The sequence below is a fragment of the Cyrtonyx montezumae genome, unplaced genomic scaffold (assembly GCF_038088225.1).
Source record: "Cyrtonyx montezumae isolate F1298 unplaced genomic scaffold, pur_monq_1.0 scaffold_21, whole genome shotgun sequence".
Classification (NCBI taxonomy): Eukaryota; Metazoa; Chordata; class Aves; order Galliformes; family Odontophoridae; genus Cyrtonyx; species Cyrtonyx montezumae.
This window is the reverse complement of record NW_027071948.1, coordinates 5,244,499-5,262,828: the sequence shown is the minus strand read 5'-3', so window position 1 is coordinate 5,262,828 and position 18,330 is coordinate 5,244,499. Positions and strand designations below refer to the sequence as shown.

General features: G+C 44.7%; 1 protein-coding gene across 1 annotated transcript; it reads left to right on the top strand.

Moving 5' to 3' along the window:
• Positions 1-15: 15 nt before the first annotated feature.
• Positions 16-13,408, top strand: TNFRSF8 (TNF receptor superfamily member 8). Its single transcript, XM_065738149.1, has 10 exons — positions 16-99; positions 5,989-6,079; positions 7,627-7,752; positions 7,939-8,094; positions 8,197-8,290; positions 8,695-8,951; positions 9,141-9,251; positions 10,124-10,149; positions 10,552-10,759; positions 13,040-13,408. The coding sequence occupies exons 1-10, from the start codon at positions 28-30 to the stop codon at positions 13,279-13,281; spliced, it is 1,383 nt and encodes a 460-aa protein (XP_065594221.1). The 5' UTR covers positions 16-27; the 3' UTR covers positions 13,282-13,408.
• The last annotated feature ends 4,922 nt before the right edge of the window (positions 13,409-18,330 follow it).

Here is an 18,330-nt window from a genome sequence, read left to right as displayed (position 1 = left end):
AGCTCAGGAAAGCTGACGCTGCTGCACATGGCTTCCTACAGCCTGGGACTGGGACTGTGGCTCCTCCTGCTTCTCCAGGACATCCAGGGAGCCCCACAGGTAAGGGGAGATCCTACAGTCCTGCAGGACCAAGGATCTGGGAGGGGATTGGGAGCACCCTGGGCTGTTTTTTTGCCTTTTTTTCCCAGCAGTTGCATGCAGGGTGGTGAGCATCCATAGAAACTAGCTTTGTTGATAAAGGGATGATAAATGGTGATAAAGGGATGATAAATGGTGATAAAGGGATGAAACAGAGCTGTTGCAAAGCAGCAGTTTGCCCTTGCTGGGAACTTTGCCCTTGCTGGGAACTCGACTGGTGATAACAGCTATAATTTTTGTCTTTTTTCTTTTTTTTTTGGCATTGCTAATGTTACCGTACCTCCAGGCACATCCCAGCTAGGAAATGAGGAAGAATTTCATCAGAATGGGGACTGACCTCATTTACTTTGAATAAATCTCATTTTTGCCCAGAGAGCCAAGTGCTCTGTGACAGGCACATTCCTTACAGAAATTTGCTTGGGCTCACTCTGCTGATGTGAGTCAGGGCTGGCAAAATGAAAGGTGTAAAGAGGCAAATGAAACAATGAAGTACCTTCCTCTTTGCATCCACCCACCCCTTTGACACCAGCTTTCCCATGAATGGGCTCACTTTTCTGTATCAGATCAACTTAAAATAAACACAGTATGCTACTTACACAAAGCTGTTGCTGTAGATACAAGTCAGCTCCCTGCTCAGGTCATATCATCCAAGACACCAAGACATTCGTGTGTTTGCTCCCACATTCCACCCCACTTGTCCCTGCCAGTGGATTGTGTGGCATTAAGCCCTCAGGGCCTGGCATAAATCCAGGTAATTCCCCTGGCTGACACTTAGGCATACATAGGAAAAAAAAAAAACAAAAACCAGAAAGATTGGTCATAGAGGCTCTCTGCTTAGGTAAGGTCAAGTTGGTGGCTGATGGCCCGCTGGGTTGGATCCTGGAATTGTGGAAGTTTTCCTTGTGGTGGAAATATTAGCATGTGCTCATTTAAGACACCTGTCTGTGCACTGTAAATGGATGGTGCAGCTCATCACATGGGCTATCAGGAGATTTTTAATAAGAAGCTGCTTTTGATTAGATCTTTGAGTATAACCACGTCCTCTTCATAGTTGTTTGAAAAAGATCCTCATGGCTCTTACAGTAAGAGTAGGAGTTTGCCTAATGTCTTTAGCTGTAAAGTCCCCTCCCACATGGTAAGTTTGCTCTACCTTACCCTGGTCTTTCTTCCCTGCCACCATCTCCTCCTTGAAGTACATCGATCCTTCTTTTCTTCTATGGGGTCAGAGTTTGCCATCCTTTCTCACCCGAGGAGTACTTAGGGGGGCATTCAGGTCAGCATATCTGGCCTGCTGAATGCTGGCTGCTTTAGCTAGTTCTTGTTATTTGACATCGCTTTGGTGCATTCACGAAATGAAAAGGATAGTATTAAATTGTTTTCTGTTACTCATGGTCAGCATTCAGACTCACTGCGAAATCATCAGTTAACCTGGAATAAGTATGTAAACCTTGCTGAGCTTGGAGATTGCTTTAATTTTCAGTTAGCTCTCACTCGTTAATAATGAGTGTGAAGCTTGACTATTTGAAATCCTTCGTTATCAGCTTCTTTTTTTCAAGCTGACAGAGTTTGGATAGAAGCTTGAAAAAGAGCCGACTGTTTTGCTGCAGTATTAGTCAGTTCTAGAACAGCCAATGCTGGTAGGTTTTCTTTTCTTTTTTTTTCTTTACCATAATACACTTTCTTTCTGACTTGCAGCTTATTTGTAGTAAGCTGATTTCTTGCTCTGCCTCACCATCGCTTTGTGAGCTCAGGAGACCATAAATAAATGAGTCAAACCTTGTCCTGACTGAATTGCAGACTGGCCTGCTGAATTTGGCACCATCTTTGCAATGGCTGTTATTTAAATTGGGATAGCAAATGTGATTGTAGAAATTCTCAAAAACAAACACTGAAAAACCCAAATGCTTTGTGTCAAATGTGGTGGTTGTTTGTTTTGTTTGTTTGTTTGTTTTAAATTGGGCTTTGATTGGCAACACATTAAAGAAGAGAAAAGCCAACAGCAACATTGGCCTAGTAGGTCAGTGAAACAAGACCAAGGGATCCCTGGCCATCCCATTATAGAGCAATCCAAGTATGTTATGTGTGAATTGTGGTCTTTCCTTTCAGCAGATGTAAAATTGTAGGCTGGAGAAGACCTCTAGGATCATCTTCCTGCTAAATCCAAAAGCCTTTCCTTGACTGCATGCAGAAAAGAATTAGTGAAATTCAGTCTCTGATCTCCATCCACTTTAATGGACAGTGGTACTAACATTGCCTTAAAAAATGAAATTGTGCTTGAATTTTGAATTTTCCTGGCCAAATCTGCTGAGTCCTGTTCCTGTCTGTCTTGAGATTCATACAAGAGAGTGGGTAAGAAAAAGGAACAGTCAAAAGATGAAAAGATTAAAATAAAACTAGAAGATAACTCAGCAGGATTAAGTAATTTCAGTGTGTTCCTTAACATCCGTTTGTTCTGTATAATTTATTGGGGATCTCCTTGATGAATAAAAGCCATGTGGTTGTTGCAGATAACTATGATTTATATCACACTTTTCAGTGCTTCTAGGTACTCCAGAAGGAAGAGAGAGGAGGGCAGAACAGAAGGTTATCACGTACATGTCCTTCCCACGAAGTGAGCAATAAGAGGCAGAAATTCTCTTACTGGCCAGTTGGCCATTCCTGGAAGTGTACTGGGACAAGGAGAAATAGCACCAGAAATACATTAGAAATGTCTTAATGCTGAGATTTTTGGCAGTGAAAGCAGGAAGAATACTCTTCCTTCCTGCTGTCTTCTTCTTGAGCTCTCCTATGATAAAGCATCATTTTTTTCCACGAGTTCTTTCCTTTTCCCCTCACTGCCCCCAATTCCTTCCCTTCTTTTGGATGATGCCCATTCTGATTCAGGCATGTTAGGAGGGGCATTTACTAAAATCTGCCTCCCCTGTCTGTCATCAGCCCAGACACAAAGTGCAGTATAGCAGGCTCCTGCAGCTGTTGGTAGCACAGCTCAGAGCAGGGCTCAGCGTGCATCAGTGCTGGGAATTTTTCTCAGAATTTCCCCCATTTAAACAGAACCGATCTGTGCTGTCACCAGATTCCTTTATAACCACAATACAACAAGGCAGTGATAGCTTTTCCTCTGCCTTTTCTGATTATGATGTGATATCCTCCTGACCAAAGTGCTTATGGAAGACTTTGAGGCATTCTGAGCCCTGGGCTGTTTACCTCTGCCATTTCTTCAAGGTGTGTTCTTTTCCTTTGGGCAGTAATTTATTTCATTCCCCCACAAACCCATCTCGGGCAAGGGTTGGTCTCGCAGCAAAACTTTTTATTCCATGTGATGCATGAAAATTTGAAATTGAGCTGAGGAAAAGTTCAGTGTTGGGAAGGAGATCCGGTACCGTTTGTGGTGATGCGTACCTTTCCACACTGCCATTTTTGCCTGTGTAAATCATATTGGACATTTAAGCTAGATGTATGGGAGCCTGGTTAATAGAAATAGAAAAATAGCCTGCCTTTCTGCTTAGGGGTTTGGTTTTTTAGCTTTGTGGTTTAGAGAGGGGGGGAAAAAGGCACTGATGAGATGATGACTGAATCAACTATTGGCCTGCACCTTATTTCTCACTATATATTTCTCACAATATATAGTATAGTAAGTTTTGTGCTCATCAGGTGGCAACCCTTAAAGATATTTTCGTAGGATGGTTGGAGTTGGAAGGGACCCTAAAGGCCTACTGATCCAACCCCCTGCAATGAGCAGGGACACCCACAGCTCCGTCAGAGCTCAGAGCCCCATCCAGCCCGACCTTGGGTGTGTGCAGGGATGGGGCACCACCACCTCTCTGCGCAGCCTGTGCAGTTCCTCACCATCCTCATTGTAAAAAAAACTTCATTCTGATGTCCAATCCAAATCTCCCCTGTTCTATTTTGAAGCCATGTGCCTTTGTCCCATCACAACACATCCTCCTGAAGACTCTGTCCCTTTTTGTCTTGTAGCCCCCTTTAGATTCTGAAGGAAGCAGGCAGTGGTGGGATCATCAGAAGATGGCTTCTGAGACATAGCATTGTGCACGTCACGATTTGTTAAAGTGACTTTTTACAGCAGGGCACCTCGGGATTGGCTCAGAGAACAGCAGAGGTGCCTGCAGACCTGTGCTCATTGCTGAGTGCCTGAAAGCTGCGTTTGTTGCAGAGCTGCAGGTGGCAGGTAGCATGCAGTTGGCTGTGGTGTGCAGCTGCCCTCTTGTGGAGGGAGAAAAGCCCTGAGTACTTTCTTGGGTATCATTTTCTGATTTGTGCAGTATTTATGTGTGATTGCCTCATTAATTTATCGCAGCATTGGCATCAGGGGAAATTCATAATCAGGATTTGCATCACCATAACTAAGAGCAGAATCTGTTCCCCAGCGCATTATTTCAACATTTTAGATTGATGGGATCACGTTTTGAAAGAAGCTCTTCCTTCACACTTGTAGGCAGACCCTATTCCTTTGTTTAAAAGCCAAACAGGCAGTCAGTCAGCTCTGTGTGCTGCCTACTCCATCCTTGAACTCTGTTCCCTCTATGATTTAGACTTCTATGATTTAGCCAGCGTTGGTTTTCTAGAACAACCAGAAAGAGAAGACCATGCTTTTGTGTTGACATCTCATAGGTCTTAAAGAGGAACTAATCTAAGATGACTTAGGTATAGACAGGATGCTGTTGTTGTCTAGATTTTCTTTATAAAAGCATTCAATCTGCTGTACATCTCTGCAATGCCTCCTGGATGACTCTGCATCCAAACACATTGTGCCATTTCCTGTTATTTCCAGGAGGTGTTATTTTTTAAGGCTGGTGGGAAATGCAGAAGGTGGTGGGGTCATTGCAGAGTAATTTTTCTAAGCTAACATAGGAACTGCTGTTATCTAAACAAGTATTGGTGATATAATCATATCAAGAAAACTCAGAAATGGGTTATTTGAGTAAAGAGCTTCACTGTGTCAGTACTTGCAGCTTTCATTTCAAGGCAGAACACACTTGTTCTCACTGTAGGATTTGTACCCAACTTAAAAGTAAAATGATTTATTGGTTTACAGTCAGCACACTGTGAGGTTGCTAAATTCAAGTGTTCTGAGTGAGCGAATAACTGAACAGGAAGGTTTGCTTGCTGCATTGATGAATGCTGTGAAGGTGAGCACGAGCAGAGTGGAAAAAAATGGAGCTAACTCTGAAAGAACAGATTCCAGAATGCCTTAACAAGGGGCATGGGATGTGGAGAACTAGTGTACAAACTGCCATGAACTTAAAGAATTAGCTTTGTGAATTACAGACAATTTGCAAGCTGTAGATGAGGTTGAGTATGGCACTACTTCTTGTGCCAGTGTATACAGAGCTGGAAATACACTGCAGATATTTAGGGATTCTGTTTGTACTATTTTTATTTTTATTCCTTACCTCAAGCAAAGAAGGAATTGTTTTAAGAGCAGAGATTTTTCCTTATTTTTTTTTCTGGAGTTATTTAGCTGTAAAGAATTTTTCTGGGGCAATGCTGCTCCTCTTTGTTGTATGAAGCAAGGAGTTCATTTCTTTGAGTTCTGAAATGCTTGTTGGAAAGATGGGGCTATGGTTCTCCTTTCCAGTATTTAAAACCCTTTCAGAGTAAAGAGGTTGCTAAGTGAAGATACATACTGAGTGTTTGTTAAATAGCTGAGTGTCACAATCTTTGCTGAAGGTTATGGGCAACAGTTATCTAATTGCTTTTGAAAAGGTTTGAACTGTCAAAAACCCATAGACTTCTTCCTGCCATCTGTAACCAATGAGACCAATGCTGGGATCTGTCCTCACACAGCCCTAATTGTTCTCTAATTGTGTCTTTGTGTGCTTCAATTTGTAGCCACCATTGACCTCATCTCATTCCTGTGACTCACTCAAGAATTGGTTCTACGATGAAACCTTACGAAGGTGCTGTTACCGGTGTCCTTCAGGTCAGTATGTTCGTGCTTCAGTCAGATTTACGCTTCTCATAGATTTGTGTGCAGACCACACATGTCACAGCACTGCTTTTTGACCCTGCAGAATATTTCACAAATCACAGCTTGGTGTTGATCCAGATGTGAATTTGTTCTCTTCTTCCCTGCCTCTCTTGGGTCTGCATACAAACTGCCTTTGAATTGCAAGCAAGATAGCATGCTAGAATTTTGTCTGTTTTCTGTTGGTTGGTTTGACACACAGAAGTAACTACAGGTAGTCAGGCCCAGGAACTAATTTCTGCTTGCCTTGGGATATGAAATAGTGCAGTGATTTTAGTATCTGATCGAAGGCACAAAATAATACATGACAGTGCAGAAAATCTGTCACTGTGCTCATAGTCAAAACAGTTCAGAAAGCATCTCACGTGAGAAATGGAATATGCACGTGTCAGGGGGCAGAGAGGGCTTTGCCTGAAGCTGTGACTCAGGGGCGTATGAGGTCAGAAGTACGAAACATCTGTGAGATGAGAGCTCTGGAAATGTCAGAAACTCCCCCTCAACAATCGGGGCATTTTATGGTACTTCACCATCACCAATCTTTTCTTTTAGAAGTGTGGCCTGCTCTCTCTCTCTCTTTCTCTTTTCTCACTTCTTTCTCTCTTTTCTTTAGGTGTTTTTTTTTTGTTTTGTTTTGTTTTCAGAAGGGAAAATTTTGACATTTATTTGTGCTACAAAGAGAAGGTCAGTGCTTGGCTACTAGTATTTGCATGCAGTTACATCAGAGACTTCCTGTACTGCTTTGGTGCACTCCACTAAAATCATTCAGAAAAAGGATGAGTAAGCAAGACCAAGGGATGGAGAAGCTGCTCCTGTAGAGGAAGAAAAGGGGCAGGGAGGCTGGGCCACTCCCAGGGGAAGAAGCTCTTTTCTCCTTCAAAAGCTCCCACGATGATGGATGTCATAGCTGGGTTTGTGAAGAGCAGAGATGCAGTTTGCAGCTAGCTGTCATGAGCCACTGTTCTCAAACATTTCGCTTCTGCAATCAGCTCCAGCCTTCAAAAGAACTGTCTTAGTAGTTTTGAGAAGGTGGGAGTGATGTGGTTAGAGCTTGTCTGGTACTATTTATAGGGCCAAATAGGAAGTGGCTGTTTTGACTTGTGCTCTTACACTACGTTTGCCAAAACGAATAGTAGAGCTATAATATAGAGTATATAGTAGAGCTAATAATAGAATTATTTTCCTGCTAGGTCTCCCATTCCTACAATTAACCCTTTGTGATCAGGTGATGTGGACTGGTGCTGAAACTGGCTTTCATTTTTCTCCTGTTTGTCACCCATTAAACATTCAGCTCAATCTTTTTGTTGCTGCTTTAGCTTTTCCTTCTGCAGCTGTCATCATTCCTTGCTGTCTGGTGACTACTTCCACCTGCTGGCAAGGCCACCAGCTCACAGCTAGCTGCTGTGCCCTCTCGTTCCTTTGGCTTCAAGGCCAGCAACGCTTCAGGATGGATTTCTCCTCCATTTTTGAATGGCTATCCCCACATTTTGGCTTTCTTTCTCCAGACTATGCTAAAAAGAAATCATGTCCCACGGATCCAGACGAAGATTGCATGAGATGTGGACCTGAGCAGTATTTGAATGAAGCATCCCAAAAGCCTCGATGTGATGCTTGTGTGCTATGCACAAAAGGTAGATGCTTTGCTGTTACCATCTGCAGGTTTCTGCAGTCACTCACAATTTAAAGTGCCATTGCAGAGTGCCAGCAGCCCATTCTGCTTCCCAAGCCTTTGCAGTGGTGTTGCTCACCTTTAACCCCTGCTTTGCCTTTTCCTCACAGGGCGATCCTTTATTACTCCATCTGTTTCCTCCCTGCAGAATTTGACCTCGTGGAGAAGGTTCCCTGCTCCTTCAATTCCAGCCGGGTGTGTGAGTGCCGACCCGGCCTGTTCTGCCAGACCCCTGTTAAGAACACCTGCATGCGATGCCAGCAGCACACTGCCTGCAAGCCTGGTTTTGGAGTCAAAGTCAGAGGTAAGAATTCCTCCCGGTCTGTCTTGTCTTTTCTGATCTTGGCTGTAGGCTCGGAGTTGATTCATTTTCATCAGTCCATCCACTGTCATTGCTTTTATCCAGGCACCTCAGAGACTGATGTTTTGTGTGAAGAATGCCCTCCTGGGACCTTCTCTGACCAAAGCTCCAGCACGGACATCTGCAAGCCCCACACGGAGTAAGTCCACGGTGTTTTAAAGTGACCGAGCAATTCCTTAAAGCTAATCAAGGACCCAAGGGGATTCCTGTGTGCTTTGCTCCAGAAGTGATAGATTTATCTGAGAGGCAGTGGGACAGCTTTGAGCCTATGTGCTGTTTGCACGGCTCCCTGCTGGGAGGAGGAAAGGGTCTGTCCTGCCTCAGTTCACTGAGTACAGTGCGTTCCATGTGCATGGGGGTTTGCATCCAGGCCAAGAATCAGTGCCACAGGGGTGAGCAGAAGGTGAATGACTTTGACTAAAACCAGAAAATGCATGTGGTACAAACGTGACCAAAAAGGGCATGTGCCACATGGAAAATCTTACTGTGCGTCATGTCCTCTTCTTCTAGCACTGGTACACTGTTCTCTCTTTTGTTCCCTAGCTGTGCCAGGTTGAACAAAGTAGCACGAGGCAAAGGAAATGCCACACATGATCAGATTTGCATGGACCAGGTGCCCTCCTACCTCACGCCAGACACTTCCTCCATCGGATTCAGCAGTGAGTCAAATGACTTTGAAGTACTGAAGCTTCAGACAAACCTTTCAAGTGCCACAACTGAAAATCCCAGTTCAACTCCTGAGGAGAAAGCTCTGGCTGGCACTTTTCCCACCTCAGCCAAGGGGGAGACCACAACAAGAGGTCAGAAACAATTTATTCTACCTGGCACATTGTATTCACATAAATCTTTAGTAAAAGCAGTACATGAGCTTCCTGCAAAACCCCTACAACTTGTGACATGATGTCCAGCAAACACACAGATCTGCTGATGGTTCCCCTTCTGCCTTTTCTTGGTCTCTCTGCTCTCCCTTTCCTCTTCCTGTACTGCAGGTGTTATTTTCTGGGCAGTGGTTCTCTCTGTGATGGTGCTACCTGTGGGCATGCTGCTACTTTGGCAATGGAGGGTCTGCAAGAAACGGATCTTCGTCCTCAAAGAAAAGCGTGAGTTTTAAAACTGTAGTACATGTAGTACATTAAGCATGCTGCTTCATCTTTCCACCTGGGAACTGTAACATCAGGGAGGACAGGAGGGGATATAACATTTCCTAGCACCAGGTGAAGTCAGGTCAGTTGAGGGTTCTAGGCAGACTGTTCCTGTTGGAGAGTATTTTCATAGAATCATAATTGGGTTGGAAAGGACATCAAACATCATCCAACTCCAACCCCTGCTGGTTGCCAACCACTAAATGAGGCACTGGATCAGGCTGCCCAGGGCTCCATCCAATTAAAGCAGCTGCAATGTAAGGAGGAAGATGGTAAAAGCTGCGTGGGGAAACCTTTTCTTCTCAGCACAGATACTAATATTAAATGAAGCCTGAAATCTTTTGTCTGTCTTGCTTTCCAGGGTGGGGTTGGACTTGGAACCTGTTTACTGATGTGGGATGTGCCTGCATAACCACATTCCCTCTTTTATAAAAAGCAGAGTGTGCACTTTGTAGGCTGGTTGTAGTAGACCTGTGGGTGCAGTGCAGCCATACAGTTCCCTGCACTCCACCATGAGTTCTGCTAGATGAATATTTCCTTTTATCAGCACATCTCATGTAACAGAAATCCAGGATCAAACCTCACAGCAAATGACTGACCAGGAATTGTAGTGCATATGATTATAATTAATCGATATCTAGTTTTAATATGTAGCTTTAATTGATGGAACTTGCAGGCTGGTAACACTGTGGATGTGACAAGCCACTAGATGGCTCTCTAAGATACTGTAAAGTATCTTAGGGCATGGGTGGGTGACATTTCAAAGCAATTATTAATGGCTCTAGTGATTATGATGAATTTTTTTCTGATGATTCATCTTTCCATTGCAGGTTCTGATCTAGTGGACAAGTATGCAGTAAGTGTCAAACATATTCCAGACAAAGATCACTTTCCATTCCGATGTAAATAATTAATGCTATTTTTCAATGTCCTGTTAAAAAGTGCCAGCCTTTTTATTTGGCATTGTAATCCACGTTCGTTTCAGTGCAGAGATCAGACACATTAGGAACTGCCACTTGTCTTGGGCTATGTAAAGGGAACACTGTTTTCAAATGTGGCCTTAAGGAGCGCAGGAGCCTAATTCAGAGGAACTTGAGTTCCTGTATCTGCTGGGCACTTTGCTTTTCTTCACTCCCTGTGACAGCGGTGCTGTTGTGTTACTTCTGACTGCCACAGAAAGATGCTGTTGACCTACTGCAGTCTTCACAGTGTTGTTCTTGCACTGACCCTTCTTCTGCTCTCCTCTTTGTATTGGCAGAAGATCACACTGAGCACTGACAAATGTCCAGAAGTGGAGAAGTTAACTGACAGAGCCCTCCCTTTGGAAACCAACAACAACTTGATCTCCAGCACTGAAAAGGCAGGTAGTGCTGTTCTGAGTCTGACTGAAGTGACCCAGGGCAATGGAAAAGCCCTGGATTGCCCCATTGAATCCCAAGTGGGAGACCACACAAATAATCAAATCGGTGAGTCTTAAGGGTTTTTTTTCTTTTTTTTCTTTTTTTTGCCTTCTCAGTTTTTCAACCCTGGGCATAAAATATCATCCTGAAATTATTGGTAAGCTGGAAAAGTGTCTAGAACTTCTAACAAAGATGGCTGTGACCTCTTGACTCTGTTTACTATAATCAAGCTGGGTTTTATAATAATAATTATTATTGTTATTATTGTTATTTTTCTGTGTGAGTCAAATCCAAAGACTTCAAATGGCTAAGCTGATCCAGAACTGTTTCCTTAAGGATGCTGGAATCCAGTCCTGCTTTTCTGGGATGCAAGAGAAGCACAGAAAGAACAAGGAAAAAACAGAAGCAGAAAATGCATCTTCTGTTGCCACTGCCACAGACCAACAAAGATTTTAGTTATCCTAACTACCTTGAAGAACAGGCTTTTGCAGAATGCTGATTCCCTGTCTGGGGAGAGAGGAAGCTGTCTGTGGAGGCACAGTCAAAAGAAATGAACAGCAGAGCTCACTGCCATTCCCTACTCCTGATCCAGTCCTTTCTATGTTGCTTATGAAGATGCCCTGTTTGTCAGAACGGGCTCAAATCATAAAGAGATGTGGGCATGCAAAGCAAAAACTTGTTTGCTTAGCCTGTAAAGTGCTGGAATGTAGCCCCCATGATAGAATGGCTCAAGTTGGAAGAGACATTTATGCCCACCCAGCCCCAGCCCCCTGCCCTGGGCTGGTTGCCTCCCAGCAGATGGAGCTGCCCAGGACAGCCCTTTCTGTAACTTCGACTGAAATCACTGTGTTAGTTTTCTGAATTAGGTACTTCATGACAGTGCAGAGCAGGGCGGATGGGAGGCTTCTCTCTTGCAGAAGAGGTTAACCAGGATCTCAGGAGTTATTCATTGGGCCCATGGAAGGAACTTAGATCGTAGATAAGCTTGCAATGGGCTTTGGCTGTTCTTGGCAGCTCTCATTCCAAGCTGCCAAAAGTGTAACACCCTTTGGTTAGATATTGTGAAACAGCTTTTCAACTTTTGAGATCTGGTTTTTTTTTCTTTTTTTTTTTAACTATGTGTGTGGCATGGAAGGGTCCCTGGGAGTTACTGGTCTTATTTTAAAAGGTTTTCATCAAACAGCCTAAAAAGTGCCACCTGCTGGAGACAGATTCGGTGTACCACTGTGCTTGTCATCTTTCTAATGCCCTGAACAGAAGCAAATCACTAACAGCAGAATTATTACGCTGAGGCCTGAGGTCAAGGTTCCTAGAAAGGTTTTCATGTGAAGTAGGAGTTCAGACATTATTTCTTCCAGTCTGTTTCAGTGTCTGCTGTGGCCTTCTGGCAGTAGGCTGAATCATCTTTCCCAACTTACACAGCCTCAGTTTTTTCCTACACTGTCATCTTTTGATACACGTTCCACCAGTGCTGGGAGAGCCAACATGTCAGGATACAAAATCTCCATGATATCCAGTTCCCAAACCAGTTTACTGTGGTCTTACCTGAGCTAACCTCTCCTTGTTTGTTATTTATGAGTGATGGACTTGGGATTAATGCGATGATCTGACTTACCATCCCCGAATGTCTCCAAGCCATTGTGAACAGTAACATACAGTGTCTATGTGCAGCCTTCTTCTGAATAGGATTAGTGATCCAAGCCACAGTGCAGCCCTTGTTACTTCCAGAAGTAGAGTTGGATGTAAGGTTTGAGTCTACCTCAGAGCATTTTGTCCTTGATGCTCTGCTGGAAAGAAATTGATTTCTTTGCAGATCCTCAGATAATTGCCAGAATTTCTGTGCAGGACTGATCTTAATGCAGGTATTAAAAACAGCAAGAGCATAAACCTTGAGTTGTCAGTTGCTGTCTTCCTCAGATTCCACTTAACTGCTGCTTCCAGCAGCCTCTTGCAAATATCTCACTGTCTAATTTTCTTTCTCCTGTAGTCTGTCAGCTTGATAATAGTGGCTTAATTACATGAGAGATAGATCAGCTGGATCTGAAATGCCCAGAATCCTCTTGGTGGTGGCCCCAAACCAAGGAGCAAAGCTTAAAATGTGCAGGCCATCTTTACCACTAAGTATGTTCAGTGCTTTGCTTCCAAAATGAGAAGTACCTTATAAAGAGACAATGAGCAGCCAACTCATCATGTGTGGACTGCATACGTTTTAGTGGATGAGTGAATCTGTGTTTTCCCCGAGAGAGGCTTGATCTGCATGTCAGAATGTTGCATGACAAGGGACCATCTCTAAGAACAGCAGCACTGCTGCCTACGCTCAACACTACTTTTTTTTCCCTTTCTCAGGAAAAATATTCATCATGAATGCTGACACTGTTATTGTGGGGTCTTCAAAAACACCTGGTATCAAGAACTGTACTGCTAGGGGATATGAAAGTGGTGCTGACATCCAGGAAAGGATGGAAGAGGAACTGCCAATGCACTATCCTGAGCAGGAGACAGAGGTTTTTCCAGGGAACGATGTCATGGTTCCTGTGGAAGAGGAGGGAAAGGAATTCCATCACCCCACCACCGCCACTGAAAAGTGACTGTGTGCTGAGAAGGTGTGTGAAGCTACAAAAACACCCACTGTGACACTAAGCCTGAATCTGCATTGAGGAAGGTGGACAGAGTGTCTCACACGATCTGAAAACTCACGTAAAGTGACAGAAACATTCAACTAATGAGAGGATCATCCAAACCACTGCTTCACATCAGATACTTCTCTCTTTTCCTTGCCCTCCCAGTATCATGCTGGAAACAAACTGGACTCAGAGTCATGGAGCTCAGAGGACTCCCAGGTGCTAACTTGAGTTCCTCAGCTTGCTTTCTCTGCATGAAGGGTTGGAATCAAGCTGTTTACTTCTATTAGCTCTGAAAACTCTGGCCAGAATTCCGAGTTAATCTTGAGACCCAGCCGTGGTCCACTTTTGTACTCCATTGTAGCTTAGGCCAATCCTATATTTTAAGCGTGATTCATGTTTCTTCAGATCATTTATAAGTGCAGAAAACGTCCTCTTCTGATTGAAGTCAAAGTGGCAGAACACTTGGATGTTGAATGTACTGCGGGTGAAGGGCAATGCTGAATCTGTCCAAGGGGAAAAGAAGAGGTGGTTTTCTACAACAACAAAATGAAGGGCAGAAGAATAGGTGCAGCAGTTATTTCCTTTAACATCATTAATATCTGCTTCTTTCAGAAGAGCTGTTCATAATCATCACAGTGACACTGATTTGCATATCTGTTCTTCAGAAATAATTCTGTTTGGTTTTGTGGTCAGCTGCCCTGTGTTACACAGTTTCAGGTCTTTTATGCTGCATGTTTGGGAGCTATAAATGCTGCAGTGCTGACTGTGTTTTTGTACAGGAGAACGGAAAATGAACAAGATGACAAAGTGTGCCTTAACAGTCAGAAAAAAGGGAACCACAGAAACAATTTCTTTGTAGTTTTACCCTGAACAGAGTACTGTGATAACAGCAGTCTTGTCTGGTACAACAAAGGAAACAGAAAAGCATCAAAATCACCTTCTTCGGCTAGGCTCGAGTGCAAGCTGCCTAATAGTTTATCTCTGTGCTATTAGGGAGAGCACATAGTGCAGTTAATACTGCTCCTTCCACTCCTCCTACTTCTGCAGCATCGGAACTGGACTGAGGATGTTGAAGTTTGTCCCATCCTTTAGCACTCTCATTGCCATTGTTTGGATTTTTAATCTTTTCTAGCTTCCTGTGTCCCCAGCCGCTCCGTGACAGCAGATTACAGTTATATCCACTCTATAAAGAATTGCTTAGTTGCTGGTGTTAAGCTGACTCCTGACTGACTGCAGCAAGTGCTGCTAGTTCCTGTGTTACAGGATGTAATGCAGTGCTGTGTTGCCTTAATGATTCCTGCCTGTATCCTCCCCAGCATCCAAGCCTGTGTTCCTGTAAGAGTTTATAGCTCTTATCTACGTTGCTTCACTGCCCTGATCGTTTTAGTTGACCTCGTCTTTTCTAACTTCACTATGTTCTTCTGGAGACCTGAGCCATACATTTAAGAAGAGGATATATATATATCCTCTCTCTATATATGTTGTTGTTCTTGCACAGGTGACTTGAGAAGACCATCAAAGACAAGGGGGAATGGTTCTAAAGTAAAAGAGGGGAAATTTAGGTTAGATTAGATATTAGGATGGAATTCTTCACACAGAGGGTGATAAGGCCCTGGCACTGCTGCCTAGAGATGCCCCATCCCTGGAGGTGCCCAAGGCCATGGGTGGGGCCCTGGGCAGCCTGAGCTGGTGAGGGGGTCAGAAGCTGTGTGATCTGTAAGGTCCCCTCTAACTCAAGCCGTTCTGTGATTTTCTGAGCTAAATCACTGTATGTTTTTTCTAATTTTCGGCATAGAGCTGTCCCCAGCACTGATTCCTGTGACTGCACTGCTGCTCCATCCTGAACAGTGACTGCTGTCCTGTGCTCTTTCCTTCTGCTCTTTAAACGGCTCCAATTTTCTTATCCTGTTATCTTTTAGGAAATCCTTTCCATAATTGACTTGAGGATGACTTAGTTTCATTAATGACCTTAGGTATGGAGCCTCATCAAAGGCTTTTAGAAGGTCTTCATGTGTTAGGTCTGCTGGACGTCCTTCATCCCATCAACCTCAGCACATGGGGAATGTGTTACACAGATTCTGTGACCAAAGAAATAAATTGGGAGAAATTCATCCTTCCTTGGGCCCACAGCCCCAGAAATGAAGGGGAAGAATCTCAGCATTATGGAACCTCATCACTGACATCCAGCAGTGGGTGATCCATCTGCACAGAGTACATCTGAAAACTGCTTCTAATTCCAAGTGTTCTGAGTTGCAGTATTTACTTGAATTCTGTCCTTTTTGAGTGCAGACTATAATACAGTTCCTAGATAAACCTGTTATCTAGCTCTGGGTTGTCTGCTGCGTCCTGCGGGACAGGCACCGTGTGGGGTGTGTACCTCTGTGTGCTTTGTTTCATTCAGGAGCGCTCGGGTGGCACTTTGCTGTGGCTCTCAGCAGTGCCAATGGGCGCTATGGGAGGGGGAGGAGGAAACAGAATTCATGTGCTTTGAGGGCAGAGGTTGTCCACACAGAAACAGCGACGGGAGGAGGATCTGGAAGCTTCCTGTGGAGGGCTGGAGGCTGTTCCTCTACTTGCCCAGCATGTACCAAAACACAGCAATTCCAGTTTTGCATCAGAGGACCCTGATTTGTCTGTGCGTGACCTCGCAATGGCTGTGCCCACGGAGGGACGTTCTATAATGAGACTCTATTTCATCTCTGGGCATAAATGAACCTTTTTTCTTTTTCCCCATAACGACTTTCTGGATGAACCATCAGTGCTGCAACCTCAGCAACGTCAGTCTCAGTGTTCTATGAATTAAACGTGCACGGATATTATCCTCCAGCTGCACTGTTCGTGTCTGCGATGAACGCTCACCGCTCCAGGGCAGCTTTAACCCGACAGATCTCTGCGTGGCTCCGACCCCTGCAGGAGCTGGGGGTGGGGGGGTGAGCTCAGCCCTTTGGGGGCCTTGGACCCCACTTCCAGGCTTCAGCTCAGCTCGCCCCGCTCCCTTTGGCATTGTGGTGTTTTCGTTGGAAGTGGGTGGGATTTTCAGGCTGGTGGAAGCTCAGAGCACAGCTGTGTCTGTATGTAACGCTGGTGGTTGAACAGGAAGAGCTCGTTGTGCTCTGTTGCGTCCCTTACACCATCCCTGTTTACATAGCAGAGCTCTTGGAGTTGCTTTTAAGAAGTGATGTGATGCAGCTGTGGCTGTTCTCTGCTGTACGTGGCTGTTACTGAGCCCTGTGGGTAAAGTCCTTCAGCTGTTTAAACCAAATTGCTCAATGGGACCTTTGATTGTGTATATGCTGTGCTGATGCAAGAACCATTTTCCACCTGATTTTAAAGTGTACGGGACTGCAAAGATAAATGTGGGAAGAGTTTAGAGACCATAGAACTGTAGGTTGGAGTTGGAAGGGACCCTAAAGGCCACCAGGTCCAACCCCACTGCACTGGGACACCCACAGCTCCATCGGTGCTCACAGTCCCTCCAGCCTGAGCTTGGGGGTCTGCACCCCCTCTGTGTCAGCGCCTCACCGCCCTCATTGTAAAAATATTCCTCCTTACACCCAACCTAAATCTGCCATCTTTTAGTTGGAAGCCATTTCGCCTTGTCCTGTTGGTAAGCAGTCTGTCCCAGCTTGTTGCTTCTTCATGCCATGTGTGTCATCTCCGTGTTTCTTTCCCCACAGTAGTTGAGCCTTCAGGTAAGGCAAAGGCTGAGTTCAGCCCTGGGCTGTAAGGGGGTACGACTGGAACGTGTTTGCTAAGTGGCTGCAGGTGGCTCTGGGCACTGATGGAGCTGTGGGTGTCCCTGTTCATTCCAGTGTAGTTGGGCCCGATGGTCTTTAAGGATCCCTTCCAACTCGAATTATCCTATCATTCCAGATATCTCAGACACAGCAGAGCAGGACGGGTGTGGGAGCCTCAGAACTGTGATATTCCTTCTCACCAAAAGTGAGCTGGGAGATTTGTCACGCTTCTTGCTCCCAGCCTCAACAGAGGGATTGTATTCAAAAGGAATTAACTCTTCTCTCACCCTAAACGTGATGCTATAACGGTAATGAGCACGGGGGAAAGTTTCAGTGTCACTGTTTGCACAGCCCTCAGGCTCCTGGCAAACAAATGCTGTGAATGGTCACCATACGTCAATTTTTACACAATTAAAGAGAACAGATTTTGTCTTTAAAGGAGAGAAACTGGCAAAGCAACAGTTCTCGAGTGACACTTTTTCTTGTTTTCCTCCACCTCATTTATCTGAAAGACTCTAGCCTGAGGTTCTGCGTTACTGATGGAACTGAACGCTGTTTTGCCATTTTTCAGACCTTGCTCACTGGACATTTTCAACAGAAAGCTTCTCCATAGCCTCAGCCTGAAGTGGCTGTCCTCTGCAGAGCGGTGCGGTGTGCCCTGCAGTGCAGGGGAACGCGTCCTCTGGGTGCTGCTGGTGTGTGAAAGGTGCACTGATATCCACGTGCGCGCTCTGAGCTGCAAAATGGTGCACAGATAACGAGGTCTTCCAGGGGAAAAGAAGCCCTGCAATGAAGGGCTCATGAAGGGCTCGAGGCAGAGCGCTCAGGTGCCCTTCTCTGGGTGGTCAGAGCCTGGAGGGCAGTGGGGCACCTGCAGCTTTGTGCTGTACACACCCTCCCGTAGGGTGGGAGAACAGCTCCTATCACAGATCTTACTCTTAACCCAATCCTGCAGTGATACGACAAGGAAAGCAACGTGAAGGAAAGATAGATGTGTTGAGTCTCACTAGTGTGGCCTGATGTCCTGGTACAGCTCCCACTGATTTTGGTGAGAATTCAGTTATTTAAGGCGACCCTAATCACCTCCTATTGAACTCTTTCTCCAAGTGGCCAGTGTATATATTTTCAATAGAATTTTGGGGGTCTTTTCTTCCCTGTCTTCAGCACGTCTGGTGGCTCAGTGGTGGTTCTCTGTGCTTTGAGACCTTTCTATAGCAACAGATTTTTATGTCAGTCTTCCGTGACTTCATTGTGGGTTCACATGTGTAAGGAATGT